At 36.6% G+C, this 19,550-nt stretch overlaps 3 protein-coding genes across 5 annotated transcripts in view; 1 reads left to right on the top strand and 2 right to left on the bottom strand.

Moving 5' to 3' along the window:
* Window positions 1-1,104: 1,104 nt before the first annotated feature.
* On the bottom strand, window positions 1,105-3,045 carry LOC107188444 (26S proteasome non-ATPase regulatory subunit 13). The gene is made up of 5 exons (XM_015576739.1): window positions 2,930-3,045; window positions 2,733-2,846; window positions 1,956-2,282; window positions 1,553-1,885; window positions 1,105-1,440 (listed from the first exon to the last, which is right to left on the bottom strand). Exons 1-5 carry the CDS (start codon window positions 3,043-3,045, stop codon window positions 1,173-1,175), a joined length of 1,158 nt encoding a protein of 385 aa, XP_015432225.1. The 3' UTR covers window positions 1,105-1,172.
* Window positions 3,046-3,724: 679 nt separating this feature from the next.
* Window positions 3,725-7,552, top strand: LOC107188369 (SID1 transmembrane family member 1-like). The gene is made up of 9 exons (XM_015576646.1): window positions 3,725-3,964; window positions 4,053-4,354; window positions 4,444-4,591; window positions 4,888-4,971; window positions 5,075-5,392; window positions 5,932-6,478; window positions 6,557-6,822; window positions 6,887-7,096; window positions 7,168-7,552. The coding sequence occupies exons 1-9, from the start codon at window positions 3,782-3,784 to the stop codon at window positions 7,453-7,455; spliced, it is 2,346 nt and encodes a 781-aa protein (XP_015432132.1). The 5' UTR covers window positions 3,725-3,781; the 3' UTR covers window positions 7,456-7,552.
* A 317-nt stretch (window positions 7,553-7,869) lies between these two features.
* Window positions 7,870-19,550, bottom strand: part of LOC107188411 (acetyl-CoA carboxylase) — a 41,968-nt gene continuing 30,287 nt past the window's right edge. For all 3 annotated transcript variants that reach the window (XM_015576701.1, XM_015576700.1, XM_015576703.1), the window contains 9 exons: window positions 16,989-17,319; window positions 15,557-15,854; window positions 15,238-15,451; window positions 14,432-14,765; window positions 13,893-14,353; window positions 9,926-13,756; window positions 9,409-9,688; window positions 9,021-9,301; window positions 7,870-8,806 (listed from right to left, as the gene is read on the bottom strand). In XM_015576701.1, coding sequence (XP_015432187.1) covers window positions 8,192-8,806; window positions 9,021-9,301; window positions 9,409-9,688; window positions 9,926-13,756; window positions 13,893-14,353; window positions 14,432-14,765; window positions 15,238-15,451; window positions 15,557-15,854; window positions 16,989-17,319 — 6,645 coding nt within the window. In that variant the 3' untranslated portion in view covers window positions 7,870-8,191. The remainder of the gene's footprint in view (window positions 8,807-9,020; window positions 9,302-9,408; window positions 9,689-9,925; window positions 13,757-13,892; window positions 14,354-14,431; window positions 14,766-15,237; window positions 15,452-15,556; window positions 15,855-16,988; window positions 17,320-19,550) is intronic.

Genomic DNA, 19,550 nt, shown 5'->3' with positions numbered 1-19,550 from the left:
ACTTTTATTGAATCTATACAAATATTATTATAAATATATTGTAAAATCATGTATCTAAGTAGTACTTAAGGCAATTGTTGTTAAATTTAAAGAAATACTATTGTAAATTGTATATTTTCGTACGCTTTTTTCAATAAAAAACAGTCAAATCATACATATGCGTTATTCATTAATCCCGGCACTATCTCCACTCCGATTCCTAATATCAATTAACCAAAAAAGTAATAAGAAATAATAAATAATAACAAAATAATTAATTCTAAAACTTTCAAGTTTTGGAAGAAGTTCTGGAATTAATTCCAATTTACCGAATTTCCATATTACCGAAGATAATACCGAGCTAATGGCTTGCGAACTTAGAATTCATTTTTCTAGTTGTAAGAATGAATATAAGATCGAATATTTTTGGTGAATGTTCGAAAATCTATATTTTGTAGAAGAAACTTTAAGAACTGTGACTATATTCGGTTCAGATTTTTAACCGACGGACCTTGATGTTTAGTTTTCGAAATATAAATACCTATCTTCCTGTTTAGTCCCAGATCCTTAGAAACAACTATTTATAACTTTCATTAATTTGTGATACTTGCACCTTTTTTACTTAATCTTGATAGTTATTTGGATGAAGATATATTATTGGGCATCGTGCACTACATGAAAATATTTTTAAAATTCGTCTTTGTTGTATCCAGTACTAGTACAATTAGTGATTCTAAATTTTTAGTATCTAAAGGGTGAATACACGATAAAAGAGGAAGTGTGATAAATGTTAATGTACATTATTATTGTTATTATTATTATTATTTCGATCATAGTACAAAGTTTGTGAACACGAAAACAAATCCGAAAAGGTTACTCTATATGTATGAAACTGCTTTCAGCAGTATATTAATTTTAAAACAAGTTTATGTTTCTTTTTACAATCATCTGTATGTAGAGTGACAATTTTATATTCAAAAAAGCAGATTTTGTGTTTTCTTCTGTATTAATCCACTGACATATCAAGACGCGACTATTTTTATCATTTTTAGATGTTATTTATTTATTTATTAGTTCCATGTAACAGTTATTAGAACGTTTTACTTTTTCCAAATAATAGTGAGCCGATGAGTTAATTAACATACAGAAGTACAAATTACAGATAAATCAGTAAAAGTATATAGAACCTAATATTAAAGAGTAAGAATGTCAGAAGCTCTAGATTCCAATAGTCGCTCCATTGAGCTAACATCTTTACACCATCCATCAAGTCTCTGAACCATTCCAGCTATTTGACTACGATCCAATACGCGAGGTTGTACCCACGTCATGTTCACTGTTCCTGCTACTTGATCGATAGCACCACGAACCAAACCTTGAGCTAAAGCTTTCATTACTAACAGTTCAACTTCACCAAGAGGTAATCGAGTTTCTTGAGAAATTTCTGTGAATGTTAGTTGTCTGCAACAAATAACACTTTCCATCACTATAATGAATTAATATGAATCCTTTTTATATAGTTTTTAATATTTATCTATAATAACACTTTAGTAGATAGATAAACAAAACAGACCTGTTGTTAGCTTGCCGTTTGAACGTCATTTCCATCAGGCACAGTAAAGAAATTTTTTGCCTCAGTTTTAATTCTTGTGCAGCTAGATCAGCAACTTTGCTCCATTGAGGTTTTAATCGTTCTAGTGCAGCAATGTCACCAGCATTGAAAGCTTGCAATAAATCGACAAGCCAAGAATTTGATGTGCCCTTCAAAGATTGTAAAACAGGATGAGCTAGCAATTCCCCAAGATTATAAACACCTTCACCCAAGAGTGCAGCTAAACCAAGAAAAAACGCATGTTGTTCCTGTTCTTGTCTACTTAAGGTACTTAAATCAATACAGCCCAGATATCTAAAACAAGACATTAATTTATAAGAATTTTTGATAGTACAATACATTCACTGTTTGTATAAAAAAATACCTTAGAGCAGTACGATAGTATTCAGCATGTTTTCCTTGCAAACGATAAAGACGACTGGCTAACAAATAAAATCTTCCATGAACTGTGGTAATGCCATCAGCATTATCTAACATAGCTTCTACATCTTCTATAATTTTTTTTGCTTGTTCTTGATCGTTTAATTTATCCAATAAAATCTGTCCAATAAGGACCTTGCAGAGAGCAACTGCTTCATTGCTAGTTTTAACTTTAGATTCAGTTTTCTCCAAAAATTTAATTGCTTCTTGTTTATCTTGAAACTGTTGTATTACGTGTGCTAATATTTCCACCAACGATAAAGGGTTTATTCTGAACACAAAGTATATACATATAATACACAAAGATTAACAATAACATTTTAAACAAATGCAGCAGTTTATTTGCAAATATTTTGCAATATGTATTCTAACACATTCGTTGCAAATTTAACTATTTTATACTTCCAATTAATTGATAATGTGTGGACTTTCTCTATTGCACTTGTAACTTGTTCTACATTTTATTTGTTTATTTATTTTATACATTTCATCAATGTTTAAATTACAATTTCATATAATAAATCGACTACAATTACAATTGAATTTCATTTGTCCAAAAAATGAAACATTGCAATAATTTAGTTAACAAGATATATGCCGCACACATTCAAGTATCAATTTACGAAGTCACAGCGAATTTGCTAAACTATGTGTAACTGTAATACAAAAGTGAGGTTATGATTCAACATTTAAAAAAAAAAAGTACATTTACTACACTTACTTATTCTCGAAGGTAGACAAAAAATTGACATATAATTGCACCAAATTATCTCCTTTCGAAAGAGTTGGATGTTTCACAAATGTTTCTAATTTAAGTGTCAGCTGATGCCAAAGCCTGCAAGTCACCGGACGAAGAGAGTAACATCAATTTTTTCTACTTCTACACAAATGTAATTTAGAATATTTTATAGGCAGTACCTTTTATTGTATAATTCTTCGAGCTGCGCCCATTCAGCAGCCAATTCTTTATCCGTAACATTTTGATTTTGACTTAAATATGTATTAACACCTTTCGGAGCTACGGCTGCCGCCATTTTTAATAACAATGACTAACTCGAATCAGCATACTGAAGTTAGGTGTGCGCCAATTCTACATTCTGGACAAAATCATAAAAAATTTATTTAGTTGATTATTCTTAACATATTTAATGAACCCAAAAGTTTTAGAAAAATATTTATGATTGAATTTTATGAATATTATTAAATGTTACTACAGAAAACATCTGCCGGAACTTTACATTCATTACTTATATATTTATTGAAAATTATTGGAAAATTAGTAAAATGAAATGTGAAACAAAAGCAATTAGTATCTACGTGGTTTAATTGTACAAATTATATGTGTGATTAAATTGTAAATTGTAAAGTGAAGTTTAGATAATAATCATTCAATCGATATTTTGTTATTCGATATACTACTCGACGGTCGCTGTTTTCGAGTAGTGCTGGATGAAACTAAATTTGCGAATGCAATGAATATTCGTACGCTGGGTGATTCCCGGAAATTTATTTGTGTAATGCATTACGAATTTCCACTATGGATTAAACCAATGATCAATTTCATATTCAAACAAGTGTATAATTTAAAAAATACCTCGTGATATGATCAACATTGTCTCAGATACATGGAATCGTCCATAGGAAGACGAAACATTAACTTGAATAGTTGATTGTTATTATTATTTGATTTTATTTGTAAATAAGTTCATGATTAAGATTGAAATCAACGGATTCTCATCAATGTACATTTAAGACTTTAAATGTTTAAACATGTTAAGTATTCAGCGAATTTTGACAGCTACCTCTCTTTTAATTTTATTCAATTATCATGAAGCAGTTGCTTCTCAAAATCTGTCATTCACACCTATCGTTATTGAGGCAGAATATCATAAAGAATATAAACTTATTATAAACACTACTGTTGAATATGTCCTTTTGTACCGCACTAACAATGTGAGTATTTATGGTCTCCTATTTAATGTTTGTGTCATATTTAATGTTTCTATTAACATAATGTATGACACATAATGTATGCAATCAGGTAACTTGGATGGAAACTGCGAGAATTGATGTTGAAAGCAATGCCACTCATGATCTGCCCCTTATTGTAGTTGTACGGCAGAAAAGAGGAATACTGTCGTGGCAGATTCCTCTTGTAGTAAATAACATGTATTTTAATGATTTAACTTATAATAAAACAAGTCGTACACTGTGTTCTACAAAAGAGTATAGAAATGAACCAGGAGCTCAAGAAGAATTTGTTACTGTTAGTTTGTCTACTGCTAGTCATATAAACATTGCATTTACATTGATTGTAACTGAGGATTTTCATTTTTATTTAAGGTATATCTTTTTATTAATTTGATTCAGTTATATGTTACGAAGAGGAGAGTAAGAAAATCTTAATGGATGTTATTTGTGCCTTATTTTAGACCAGGAGAGAAGAGATCTGTAACAATTTCCCCATCTGAACCTATTTATTATGGTTTTACCTTTCCAGAACAAACTGAAAGTTCTGTGATTGTGCACATTGAATCTGAGAGTGATATTTGTATGACTGTTTCAATTCAAAACACAACGGTAAGTTGAGTTAATTGTAAAATTTGATGTGAACAACTAATGGTAGATAGAGGTAGTATACAAAGGTTTGCTTAAATGTTTAAGTAACTTTTAAATAATTTTATTCCCTCAGAACAAAATATTGCCATACTTCATTATCAGAAATTTTATTTTTATTCAAACAATAACATGTAATGTTTTCATATTGTTTGTACTATTCAATTTTTTATGTATAAAATAATTTTGCCCATCTGTAACTACAACACTGTAATGATACATTATTATGTTATATTAATAAATATCTTTTTTTTATTTAGTGTCCTGTATTTGATTTAGAAAGAAATATTGAATTTGCTGGTTACTGGCAAACTGTTAATCGACAAGGTGGTATCACAGTGCCAGTAAGTATTTTTCATAACTGTTAATAAATGGAACAACTTATAGGCTGAAAGAGTATAAACACTTGTTTCAATAAAACTTAATTTCCATTATGACTTTTTTTAGAAGGAGGCATATCCGAGGGGATTTTTTGTTGTACTGGTAGTAAAAGGTGATGATACTGATTGCTTCGGATCACCTCACATGATCTCCTTGAGGAATAAAAATGTAACATTAATAGTAAATCATAGTATTACCAAACAAGATTATCTTATCGCATCAGGAGTAGTAGTATCTGTTATTTTAAGTTTTTGCATTATCTACATTGTGGGCATTGTAGCATTAAAAATTAAAGAGGGTAGAAAAATTGGCCAAGAATTATTGAACAATCAAGAATCTGGAAACATTAATGAACCTATACAAAGTCCTTCAACTATAGAAGAGGTAAGATAATAATTGCAGCATGACATTATAAATTATAATAAAAGAACAATATTAAGTTTTATATGGTATCTAAACTGAAAAGCATGCATCTGTTTCTACATATCTTCAGAAAACTTTTGTCACAGTTAGATGTATTGAATCAGGCATCGTGTTAAAAAATGAACTTCTATTTTATAAGACATAGAAAACGCGATAATACTAGAAATCAAGCATCTACACTTTTGTATATATCATAAATTGCAAAATAATATGGTCCGGTATTTACCGCAGTGGCCAAAAGTTAAATGCATGTTGTGGTATATATTTTTTGTATTATCGTTTTCCTACATGAACATGCTCCAAGTACACAAAACGATCTAAATCAAAGTTTTCGGTGATCCTATCATCGTTACCTGTCAACTTATGAATTTTAAGCTTAATTAAAAACTGTACTATTTGAACCATGATGACTAGAGAGTCTTACATATATATATATTTAGCATTATTCTTTGCTCATTATGCTTGTGTGACGCTTGTCTTACAAATTATTAATGTTTTAGATTGAGCCACACCAATCGGTAATAGAAGAAGACTCTTCACTGGATGAAGATGACATTGATATAATGGAAGATGCCCTGTCCGATAAAGAAGTAATACGAACAAAATTAGTGCTTGCAGTCTGTGATTTAGCTCGTAAAGATCCAAAAATTCTTAGACACAAATCCCGGTTGTACTTATACTACTTGGCAACGGTCGCCGTATTTTATACTTTACCCGTTGTACAACTAGTAATAACGTACCAGCATGTACTTCATGTTACCGGAAATCAAGATATGTGCTACTATAATTTCCTTTGTGCACATCCGTTTGGACTGTTGTCGGATTTCAATCATGTGTTTTCGAATTTCGGATACATTATGTTCGGTCTTCTATTTATTTTCTTGACGTCCTCCCGAGAAAACAATGGAATAGTCAAAGAAAAAAACAAATGCTATGGTATACCGGAACACTACGGATTATTTTATGCAATGGGTACCGCGCTAATTATGGAAGGTGTACTCTCAGGAAGTTACCATGTGTGTCCGAATAGAAGCAATTTTCAATTCGGTAATATGATTACTGTATCCTGTGAACTTTCGTAGTACCTTTGATGTTACAATTTATATTAACTCTATTGTTCTTTAGACACCAGTTTCATGTACATCATAGCAGTGCTTTGCATGATCAAGATTTATCAAAATCGTCATCCCGATGTAAACGCCCGAGCGCCAGTCACATTTGGCGCTTTGGCTATACTTATACTTCTAGGATTAGTTGGTGTTCTGGATGGTTCAAATGCTTTTTGGATTGTATTCACGATTATGCATTTAGTAATTTGTTTGTTTCTAACTATTCAAATTTATTATATGGGTCGGTGGAGATGCAGAGGCATTATTAGAAGAGTGATACAGGTAATTTTGTACTTTTTATGCATCGGTACTAATATGTCTACTGATTCTTTAAAACACGTTGCAGTCCTGCAGATACGAGGCACGTACGGGAATAAGAAATCTGTTACGACCGTTATATTTAGGACGATTCATAATGCTTGTCATAGCAAATTTATGTAACATTGCTCTCGCGGTATATGGAAATATAAGCCACGAGAAAAATTTTGCCACGTTTTTATTAGCCATATTAATGTCTAATTTAATTTTGTATACTATGTTTTATATTGTAATGAAGGTGAGTGTAAATGTGCGAATAACTCAAAGCGTTTATGTATCGAATCGTCTAAAATTGATTTTATATTTCAGATTTGTTATAGAGAGCGGATCCTTCTCCTACCAAAAATATATATTATTTTGACGTTTATGTTCTGGGCCGCTGCTTTGTATTTCTTTGTAAACAAAACAATTTCGTGGGCACTCACTCCGGCACAGTCTCGCCTTTATAACAGACCTTGCAAGCTTCTATACTTTTTCGACAACCATGACATTTGGCACTTCTTGTCTGCCTTAGCTATGTTCTTCTCATTCATGGTTCTGCTCACCCTAGACGATGATCTAATCGATGTACACCGAAGTCAAATACCAGTCTTTTGAGGGTAATGACACGAACAGGTGTTCATTCGTACTTCATTTTTGTTTATCTCTTCATGGGGATATGACTATATAATATACATTTTACCATTAATGAAGTAAAAATAGTATAAAATATATATGTATATATTAAAGATCATATAGTAACTATTTTGTATTAAACGCCTCAATTTCGTTAAACATTCGGATTTACAAAACTCTTCATTATTTATACCTTTCGATCAACCGTTTTCAATAAACTTTCATCTTACAACAGCAAATGAATTCTTTGATATTTTGCATCCCAATCACGAAGAGGTAGCATCCAATACTTTAGAACTTACCCATTAGTTTTTCCGACCGACACAACGGAAAAATTATGTGTAAATACATTCGCTTAGCTAGTCGTTCAGTAAGAATCAAACGCAACGAACAGACTTTTTCTAAAAATAAATATATATATAATATAATTTCTATATTTGGGAATACACTTATCGGTTTAGGAAACGGCAGTAACATTGTCTGATATCCGATAGCATCACCGTTGAACCGCACTAACGCGCGTCTTTACACTTTCCTCTCTACCATCAAGTAACGCTATCGACAGAAGCACTTATTATTACCTCTGCGAAATTATACTATTCCCGTAGAATTTACTATTAACAAGATGAAATAACGAGTGTCTGTACAATTAATTCTAACGGAGTTACATACACCAGGTACGTGGGATAGTCAGAGAATCGGGTGGGCTTTCTCAAAGCTAAGACGAGGCGCTCGAGTCATGATGGTGTTCCTGGGTGGTAGTTTCTATTTGTGATAATGTCCTAAGCAATTCCGCGCGTTCTGTCGGCTGTAATCGGTGGGCAATTTCTAAAATTGCGGTTAACCTCACTTCTGGGCAGGCCTCGAGAGCTTCTTTGATTCGTGAAACGACCGCGTCCTGTTTCACGCAAGTGATATTACGCGATACAACACTGTTCGCGTCATCGCATTGACCTTCCAGCCAGTTGGTCACAGTTTCATCCTGATCCCACAAGTAGGATTCTGTGGGACCCTTGTCTTCTATGAACCACCTACGTAACATTGCACCAACTTGTCGAACATTAAGATGCGGTTGCGTGGAAATTATTTCTTCCTTTATCGTATCTTCTAAAAGTCGTCTCCTGAGCCGCCAATAAAGTAATCGCCGAGCCTTTCGCCATGGTACAATGTCGTGAATTGCGTTCTTCTCGAACATTCTTTCCGGTGTGTCGTGGAGATCTGCGAAATGAACTGCAACTTGGTGATACATAGGTTCCAAGTATTGTTCTCTCTTGCGTATCTGAGACTCGATTTCTGTTCTTTCTTCTGGTGAACTTACAGTGGATAATTTCTCCTGAAATAACAGTACATGAAATCATAAAATTTCGTATATTACAAGAATATCTGTGCAAATGCAAAGTAGAAATATTTCATTGAATAATCATACTGGAGATCGTCTGTATAGCATGGAGACATCTGTCTACATATACTCTCTTGCATTGTACCGTCATTTCTTCATAAATAGTTGTACTTCATTGCATTAGTGTAGATGACTTAAAAACACTTACTTTAAGCTTCTGAATAACTGTGTCCACCCTGTGCATAGCCTTCAGTATATCTTTCATCCTAAACTTGATTTCCACTATTGCCTCGGGTTCCAGAACACCTGCTTTGCTTGTAGTATCAGCAAACATTTCCATGTAACGAGGGTTTATAGTCGGGTCGACTACTGCCCAGGCACCACCTCTCAATTCTCCATTTGGTGGGATATATACAAATATTGGTTTTGTATATTCTCTTAGTCCGTCTACTATGTAAGCGCCGAATTTGATGATCTGTTCATACATATCTGTGAACAAATACATGATTAATAATTAACATAAAAAATGGTAAAAATAGTACTCTCCAGGAATACACTAAATTAATCCAAGTTAATCACTCAGCATTAACAAATACCTTTCATTCCACCAGAGAAACCTCTCCAATTGGCAAATATAAAGAGTGGCAACTCTTCTCTTGCAAAATCTTGAATGGCCTGGGCAGTTTTGTACGCGCTGTCAGGGAACCATACTTGCCCCGCTTGAGATATTGTTTTGGCCTCGGAATCTAAATTCGCAGGGTCAGCTGGTAAATGCAGCTCGACAGTCCTTGTTTCTACTGCAATGACACCGCATGGAACGCCACCTAATCTGGCTCGTCCAGTTACGACAGTTTGAGCCCAAGGTCTCATTATTTCCTACAAATAATGTTGAGAGTGTTAAAGAAATTTGAGACGTATCGTTGTGGAAAGAAAATTATAAGTCATTTTTTCCATAGCTAATTATACTGTATCAGCTTGTTAGTTTGTGTGAAATGGTCTACCAGAGAATACTGTTCAGAGACTTTGGAACAGCGAATATTTTTTGCTCCTGGCAACAAGTGTATGTTGCAATGCATTTTTATCGTAGGGTAATTAACAATAATGGTACTGTACCTGCCAAGAACCTCGGTCAAAGAATCCACTTTCCCAAGCATTCACCTCGTTCTGTATATGCCTGCCTTCAAGCATCCATCTAGGATCGTAGGCTGCCTTTGTTGGAACATAACTGATTTCTCTGTCAACCGGATCGGGAAGCGGTGACGGTAATATAGGAAGAGGTGCTCCTTTAAACCTAGGACAATAGCTCAGCCATTTTAATGCAGTTTCAACACCGTCCAAGTCTCTTTCATCTGTCGCATGCGAAACACCATTGTTGTGCATGATTTGCGTACCACCCAGTTGATTGTTACTAGCGTACACTTCACGGCCTAGTACAGTGTTCAACGCTCTATAACCGGTCAAGATAATGTGCGAGTTCTCTATCTGAATGACTCTCTGTCCAAGACGTAACAGGTAAGCTCCAATACCGATAGCTCTACAGGACACAATAGAGATCGTGACTATATCCTGGTAGGCTCTGGACGTTTCTCCAGCTATCATACCAGCGTATTTCAAGTTCTCCACACCAAGACCGTCCTCCTTGCCGATAATATCAGTAATCTTGTAACGAGATTCTCCTCGATCTTCGATCAACGAAGCCTTTATAGAATTAAATGGTGCTAACCGCGCGTAGTCGTCCGGTGTCAAATAAATATATTTATAGCCTTTCTCCGGTTCATTCTCATCCTCCCAAGCGATCCTGAACAACGCTTTCACTTCTTCCGCCAGACCGATGCGAGCGCCAGAGTTCGCGGAGAAATAGATTCTAGGAATTCCAAGCTCTCTGGCCCGTTCAGACGCTCTGCAGAATAGTAAGTCCTCCTTCGGACCGAACGAACCAATTAAATGCGTCAGATCGTTTGCTATCAATATAATGTCCCGCCCAGTGTCTGGATATTCTGGCGTGTAGAGTCTTAATTTCCAAGCCACCATACCCACATTATTCTCACCATGGAGACGCTTCTGTTCCACTAGGTTATCACCCTCCAACACAAATTCCACGTAGTCCATCACAGAACTTGGGATGGTTAGATTGCAATTTGGTCTTTCTTCTATGTACGTATGCCAGAGTTTTTCCGTTTGTTGTCTGAATATGTCGAGTAAGTCGTACACGTAAGTCGTGCCAGCACTTTGAGCCTGGAATCGTTTCGCTTGAAGATAATCTTTGGTTAAATATGGCGTGGAGATCGGTAAACCATGCATAGGTCCTGACCTCCGGATACCACCGCTTGCGGTCGGCGACTGGAAAGTCTCAAAGCGAATAATACCTGTCTTTGGATCTGTTACCTCTGTGTACATATGTAAATCTATACTATAACCGCTATCATTGGCAATACACAAGCGTATAATGGACGTTGGCATGCCTGGGGACGGGCGAATTGTCATTTTGATTTCAGCCTGACGTACTCTTAATTTCCACAATCTGGGTCCGTATCTGAGTACCATACTGGTCACGCTTTCCTCTATTCTCACGGGATCCATAATAACCGTGGGTACAAAGTTCAGGAAAATATGATTGCACTCGCTGCGTTTGGCTAGTGGATGCGAGAACGCAACTTCTAACTCATCCATGGCCTCCAATAAAACACGCTCACCCTCGTTATGAAGATAATCAAAACTGGCCTCTTTAGTGATTAGATCAGAATGTCTTATAATTGAACGAATGAAGAACCGATAGTCGGTCACCTGTTGCCCTTTGGCGACCTTTGCATGGCCAAGGTAGAGGTGCATCTTTTGATTGGACGTGGGCAGGGCCTCCAGGTCATAGGTTCTCATTCTGTTCAGCTCCAACTGGAACGCACAACCGGGCTCGAGGTGTCGATAAATTTTATCTTCCAAGAAACCGTCTCTTTGACGGAAGGTAAAGAATTTCGGGAACTGTCGTTTCTTCAAAGCAGAGAACGTTACTCTTCGGATACCTCGTGAGATCAATTCCTCTTTGTTCGTGGTACACCAGTCTCCAAATAATTGTGCCAGAAAGACATCGTCGCGATTCTCTTTATTATCTTGAACGGCAATGCTTAAAATGTGTACCGGCTCAACGGATCTCTCGCCCATCTCCGCTGCAACACCAGCTTCTGCAGTACTTATAGACACGTTTATAGATGTGCTGTGTCTAGACTCGCTGCCAATGGCCTCCACCGCCTCCAGAACTTTGGCAGAGACTGCGATAGGCGAAGCCAAGTCTTCCAATAGGTCTAGCACTTCATCGGAATATCTGACGAACTGTTCCATATCGTGGAAGGCTGTCATGGCTCCAATTCTATGATTCACCGCGGATTGATTTTGTCGATTGGGATGATTATTCGGCAACAAGAACTGGAAATGCACAAGAGGAACTTCGCCCGAGAGTTCCAGGTGTTGCAAACAGGTTAGGTCATAACTAATGTACGCTCTTCGAACGTAAACTTCCAACGCAGCGTTACAGACTGCACGATTAGTATGATAGAAAAAGTCATGCAGAATATCGAAGATTGACGTTTCCGATAGGATCAATTTCTGTAAGTTTTCTGGATGGAAATCGTGACCGTACATGTCCACCGCTGACAAGAAAATAGACTCCATTTGGTTATGTCGCAATTCGTAGGCGGGTTGGTGAGCAGCAATCAAGATCTGTCTGGCGCGCAATGCCACCCTGCTGTGCTCTGTACGATTCAGACTAGTCAACTCTGTCAGGGTACTTGACAATTCGTCTGTGAGACCAGGCTCGTTCGCCCAAATGTGATCAATCAACATAGTCACCAGGACGTTCTTTCTGGTAACTTGATTATGACTGAAGATTATGGCTGTTACGGCAGCTACGTCGTCTTTGTGTTGCTCTATCAAAGCAGAAACACACTTGTCGTAATGACCTTGTTGGAACTGGCTCTCGACAGTATAATAATCTCTCAGAAGCTCGTGAACCACTGTCTTCATTCTTCCACGTATTCCATTCCTATACTTTTGTACTAATTGCACTATAACTTGTGTATTCAAGAAGAAGACGTCTCGTTCGGATCGCTTCGAAAGACTCGCCGCGTGTCCATCGATCACTGCGGCGATTTGCTGACTAGGGAATTGGGCCAAAACGGAAGTGATGTTTCTCTCGTAGAGCGACATCAGTTTTCTGATTTTCTTCTCGACGGAAATTGGAATTCTTCCGGATATCGAGGCGATTACCTCTTGAAGCTCGAGCAAGGGTAGACTAGGATCTCGCAACGAGTTCATGAATTTCTCAAGAAGTTCTCGTACACGAGGCACGTGGTACGGGTCAGCCAAGCAATATCCAGCCAAAATATTTTCCAAACCGATTCTGTACTTTGCATGGAGATGGTTTAATTTCTCAGAAACAGCGGGCGCTTCAGTCTCGGGGAACTGACCAGTATACTCCTGGGCTTTGGTTACCAACGATGGATCATCTAATTCTAATTTAGCGATCTGAGTACCAGCCTCGAGAATGGCACCTGGCCTTTTAATGTAAAAAACTTTTCCAGCTTCGCTTGCTGTAACCGTCATTACCATTTTCATAACCTCAATCTCTGCATAGGCTTGTCCAGCAGTAACGTGACCGCCATCTTCAACCAGAAAGCTGATCAGCTTTCCAGCCGAAGGTGATCGTAACAAAGACGGATCATTGTCTTTCTCGAAGATACACGTTTGATTGCCTATGACAATTCTGTAACGATCGACTTCCTCTTTCATGTAGGTAGTGAAACTTCCACCATCCAATGAGAGTAACAGACCTCCATCCGACAATCGGTGTACTTCTACTTCCTTATACGAACCGTTCATGACAAGAAAGTAACTGTTGGGTCCTGATTTGGCAGCTTGTACTTTATATTTAAAGCCATCATTAATGAGTTCGATCTAAAATTGAAGATAATGTTAAATGTTTAGAAGTTCCAACATACTATAACGGATAATCGTAAAATATTAAGTCGATTCTTATACTTATATGTATACCGTATGTGATACTGAGTTTATATTATTATTGAGGACTCACATCAATCACGTTGTCCAAATCATTACCACCTTGTATTTGTCCCTTTTCCAATGCAGTTTGGAACCCAGAGAATGCTGCAGTAATTGTTCTATCAGCAATATGAAGAGCCCCGCAAGTCACGGCCAACAATATATCCGGTTTGTCGCTTCTAACACGCTCAGAAATTAACAAATCGAGCCAAGCCGTGTCTATGTTGTTTTGCTGGAAGGATTCAGTTTCGAGTAATGTAATCAAATATTCGACGGTCGTCCTAAAGTCACCCCTGATGCTCAACTCTTTCAGAGCAATGACCAAATTCTCCCTGGCTTGGTGACGATCTTCTCCCCAGGAGAAACAGTGACCGAATTGTGAGTCCGCGAACTCGTGAAGACCGCCAGAAGCTCCTACCGAGAAATAACCCCAGACGTTCTTCGAGGACCGGAAGTTCAGTTCTTGGACAGTGCCCGAACTTGGCTTGAAACCTAAGAAATAAAATCTTATCAGTGTAACACCTATCACAATGCAACAATAATCGTGTCTACAATTATACTTATATTCACCTTCATCAGGATTTTCACTAGTAATTCTTGCAGCTATCACGTGACCCCACGGCTGAGGTTTGTGTCCTGGCTGATCAAAATCGATAATGCTGTCACCCCATGGATTTTCACCGTAAAGCAGACGAATATCTTTAATATGGTGCAACGGTAATCCCATGGCAATTTGAAGCTGAGCAGCAGGTAAATTGACATCTGACACCATCTCGGTGCAAGGATGCTCCACTTGCAGACGCGGGTTCAATTCCAAAAAGTAGTACCGTCCAGAAGTGTCGTACAGGTATTCGACAGTGCCGGCGCTAACATACCCAACCATTTTAGCCAATCTTACTGCGGCCTACGATGAAAGAACATAGCAAAAAACGGTTTTATGAAATGTGTTACATTGTTACTTTATATACAGGGTGTTCCAAAATAGCTTCGACTCCCGGAAATGAGAAGTTCCTGAGATTATTTGCAACTAGTTTTTCCTTAACAAAAATGTTATCCGAGGCTTTGTTATCGAAATATTTACGAAAAATCCCGACCAATCAAAGCGCGAGTCTACTGGCTGAGTTCCCGCGGTAACGTTGGCTACCAATCGCAGTACGTAACTCAACCAGTAGACTTGCACACTGATTGGTCAGGATGTTTCGTTGATATCTCGTTAACAAAGCCTCGGATAACATTTTTACTAAGGAAAAACTCGTTCCAAATCGTCTCACGAGTGTCCCATTTCAGGGACCTGCAACATTTTTGTTACACCCTGTATATCGCATATCCTGCTTCGACGACTGTGGTAGTTATCGACGAATATTATTAGTAATTACCTTCTCCATTTCTTCAAACACTTCCGGCTTGGCGATCACAGCTGGCGCTTCTTCAATAATTTTCTGATGTCTTCTCTGAATAGAGCAATCACGGCCAAACAATGATATCGCGTTTCCATAATTATCAGCTAATAACTGAACCTCCAAGTGTCGAGCACACTTTGCCAGTTTCATAATAAATATAGGAGATCCAGGTATCTCAGTTTGTACCTGTCTAAAAAGAGAATGCACTAAGTTTTTTCACAGGCATGTTTATTTTATTATTATTGCGACTATGTTGTGATCTTCTAGTAGATAATTGATTCATTCATCTATTTACCTAAACAACGTGGGTAATTCTTCAGCGTTCTCGACTTTTCTAATGCCTTTACCGCCACCTCCTTCACTGGCTTTCACCATGATCGGAAATCCAATTTTATTTGCTGCCGCCAAACACTCTTCCGCCGATGAAACGCATCCTTTTTTGAACAATTCCGAAGATATCTTTATCTTTTTTCCGCTATATTGAGCTTTCAGCTCTGATCCCGACCAAGGCAGCGTCGGTACTTCTGCAGTCTGTGCCACTATACTGGACGCGATTTTGTCGCCAAGTGCCCACATTGCTCTCTCAGACGGTCCTAAAAGAATTTTTTAATTATTTATTTTCACATATCGTTGTTTCATCAATTTTTACCATAGAGGAATCATTTAATACAATTTACTTATGGATTTTCAGACAATAGTTAAATTGTTAACAAGAACACATACTGATCAGATACAAAATTTCTTTGTTGTTTCTTTGTTGTGTTTATAGAACATAAAAAAATGATTTCAATTCCGAATGTGATTATGTATATCATTCTGACCATCGCTGTTATGGTATTTCCATATCCGCAACATTAAACGGAAGTTAAACAATTTTTACTACATTTTAGTGGACTAGTCTACAAAAACAAGAATTAAATAGAAGTTTGTCTAGCCGATTAAGAAGTCTATTGCATTGCATATAAAACAAAAGTTCAAAAATCGTCTATACATATAATCACAATCAAATTATATACCGTCCTTTACAACGATATTTTAATATGTTTTAAACTGGTTTTGTTCATACACTTAACGAAAATAAAAAATACATCCATTATTGAATGCCTAAGAATTATTTAGATTCAGAAGGAATGTTCGCGTAGTGATACACGCCGATTTTTCTGTAACTTTGCTTAATTATTTATGGGATCAACCTAAGAATTTTGTTGTATTTAGTCGGTGTTACTTTTAAACTTTAAGGGAGAAACCACCCTTTCTTTCTTTTTACTTATTTGCTTGTAACTTATGAACTACTAAAACGATTGAAAGAAGTTTAGATAAATTTTATATCGTTTTTAGTTGTCAATACATCGGTATGAAAAAAATGTTTAAAAAAAAATTGTCAAAAAATTCTTTTTTTTTAAATTTCTTCCTACCGATATATAGACAATTAAAAATAGTATACAATTATAGGTGCTAAAATTCTTTTTCGATACTTTTTGTAGTTCACGAGTTACAGGCGAATAAGTAAAAGGGATGCTTCGGATAGAAGGGGTGGTTTCTCCCTTAAAGTCTAAAAGTAGCACCACCCAAATACGGCAAAATTAAGGAAAATTACAGAAAAATCGGTGTGTATCAGCTTGCAAACATCTTTTCTTAGTCGTTTTGGTGTGTCCATTTAAGTGATCCAATTGGTATTTAGTTTTCTATTAATTTTATCGTCTCATTGATGACGAATATCGTCGTACCGATGAAACAAATGTTGTTTTTATGTAACAATTCCGGTAATTTCGGGTTCTCGGAGGCGTGACCCCATCCAGCCCATACGGCCTGGACCTGGGTGCGTATGGCGATGTCGACGATCAGCTCGACGTTCGCATAATTGTTGTTGTTCGCTCCGCCGGGTACAGGAACATATTGGTCCGCCATTTTGATGTATTCCGCATTCGCTTTCAGATCCTCCGGCGTGACCATCACGACGAATCGGACGGCTCGTTCGTTCTTGAACATTTCGTAGGACCAACGACGTATCGAACGCATGCATTTTACTGCCGCTATTCCGTTATTTGCAATCAGGATCTGTGTGCATAAAGAATTTTTAGGTTAAGTAGGTCATACGGATAGCGCCATATCGGGCAACATTACAGTAAATTCTCGATGAATGTTCGATGGTTTCACGGCACTGACAAGAAGAGGTCCACAGGTGTAACGCTGACTTTTTAATGAAGTTCAGCACCGTCATAGAACTTGGAATTCTGAAGCTAATGATATTTGTTTCAGCCGCATATGGCCATTAGTTTATGAAATATTTCGTGTTCAGTGCCGAGGAGCCTCCGACCACTTATCGAGGATTTACTGTAAATGCAACTTTGGACAACTAAAATCTTGCAATTTGAGGCCCTCATTATTTGGCCTATTAGACTGTGAATTTTATGCATTCACGTTGGAAAATACACGGTTCTCTGTCAATTACAAGTTGTCTGTACAATAGGAAATACGAATGAGCTCAATGAGGTTTTTCTTTCATTTCGAATCTGATAGACTCTTCAACACTAGGACTGCCAAAGGAGTCAAAATGACTGGTTATAGTACTAGTATCTTCTTAAAACGATAATTAAAATGTTATAACAATGTATATTCTCAGATCTTTTACAACTTTCATTGCAATATGAAAGTGAAGAAACGAGTTAAGTTATAAATTGGTATATTTTCAAAATATAGATAGAAATAGATATATGTTCATCTGCGGTAGTTCTACTGTTAATGGAGCAGATGGTGTCGTTTAGCATTGCAGCTAAGGGTTGAATGACACACTGAATGAATACTCTTCAGTGTGTCATTGGAATCCTGTTGAAGTCAGCTGTAGTGCTGACGAAACATTCGTATAATTTTTCCAAAAGACCGTGTATTTTATGCCCCAGAATCTCAATAGTAATAAATGATCGTTTATTGAAAATTCCCAAAATTCAAATGTAAAATGAGAAAGAGTGAAGCTTTCTTCGATAAAAGGGCGAATATGTACTTTAGTGTATCATGCAAATAGCAAAGGTCGTTTAATACTTGACAAATTTTGCAGTACTAAACTTTGCATAAGAATACAATTTCGAACGAAAATGGTGTCAAAATATGTTCTGTTCATTGATTCTTCGAAATAATCGAGTTAAGTCAGATGGTTAGATTTTATTTAGCCAATCGGCTGAATTACAATTTTTACATTTTCTGTACTGAAATGTCGAGGATACTTCAAGGTCGTGATCAGTTTCTTTGTAGAAGTATTGAATAGTTGTATTTTTGTATCTGCGTGTTGCGGTGGACGATTTCGAAACAAGTATGGCGAATCTAGCGTTCAAGGTCATTCAAGGTCAGTTATGTTACAAGGCTTTGGCCGGTTAATGTTCGTTGCGAAACGGTACGGTGAGTGGCTCGTAACGTACTCGAGCGGAACGGCACATCTGTGCGTTGAATGACCTGCTTCGCTCCGCATTTTATTTATTTTTATGTAAACACACGCACATAGTTAAACATTAACATAATTTTTAACGATTTAATTTTCACATTTTACAGTTCATACTATCGTTTCTACCATTTTAATCAATATTATATTAACATATAATGGTATATTATAACAAATACATTAGACCGAATTAACAATAGTGAATAATAATTTGTATGCAAATAACAGTGAAAGATAAATTTTTTAAAAGTTCATCGTGTAAAATATTGGAAATTTTTATAATATAACCAAGAAACTTTCTTGGTGAAAATATCGCATTGTTTTCGAAGATTGAAAAGAATATCCTATTTTGACAGATACTTTTCTGCTCTGTGGAAATGCAAAATGGAGGTAGAAAAATCGAAAATTGAGTAGTGGAACGAAAAATTGATTGTTCGACTTTTTAGCATCGTCCGAGAGGCGAACAATGGCCGCCACGTAGCGTTGGCTAACCACTGTCTAACAAACTTTCATTCGAAGTATTCTTTCTCTCCCTAAACACGTTGCGAGATACGTGCCAGCGATCTACTACATATTTGGAACGTTCCACATTCAGATGCGTGATGTAATATCGTGACTATCTGACTGCGGAAAAAAATAAAAGAAAAAAGGTTGTACAAATACTGAGAAATGTCTACAAAAAGAGTGTAAAATACGAGATTCATGAGATCTTGGTTTTTGTTTAATGGTTGTCAGAATGTGTTTCACGTCAGAGTTGCATATATTACGATTAACGCAGAAGAAAGAGTTCATTGACCACGATTATGTTTCTTACTCGTGATTTTGTATTAATCACAACGAATAGAGAGCATTTTGA

This window comes from Dufourea novaeangliae, unplaced genomic scaffold (genome assembly GCF_001272555.1).
Source record: "Dufourea novaeangliae isolate 0120121106 unplaced genomic scaffold, ASM127255v1 scaffold124, whole genome shotgun sequence".
NCBI lineage: Eukaryota > Metazoa > Arthropoda > Insecta > Hymenoptera > Halictidae > Dufourea > Dufourea novaeangliae.
This window is presented reverse-complemented; position numbering and strand designations above follow the sequence as displayed.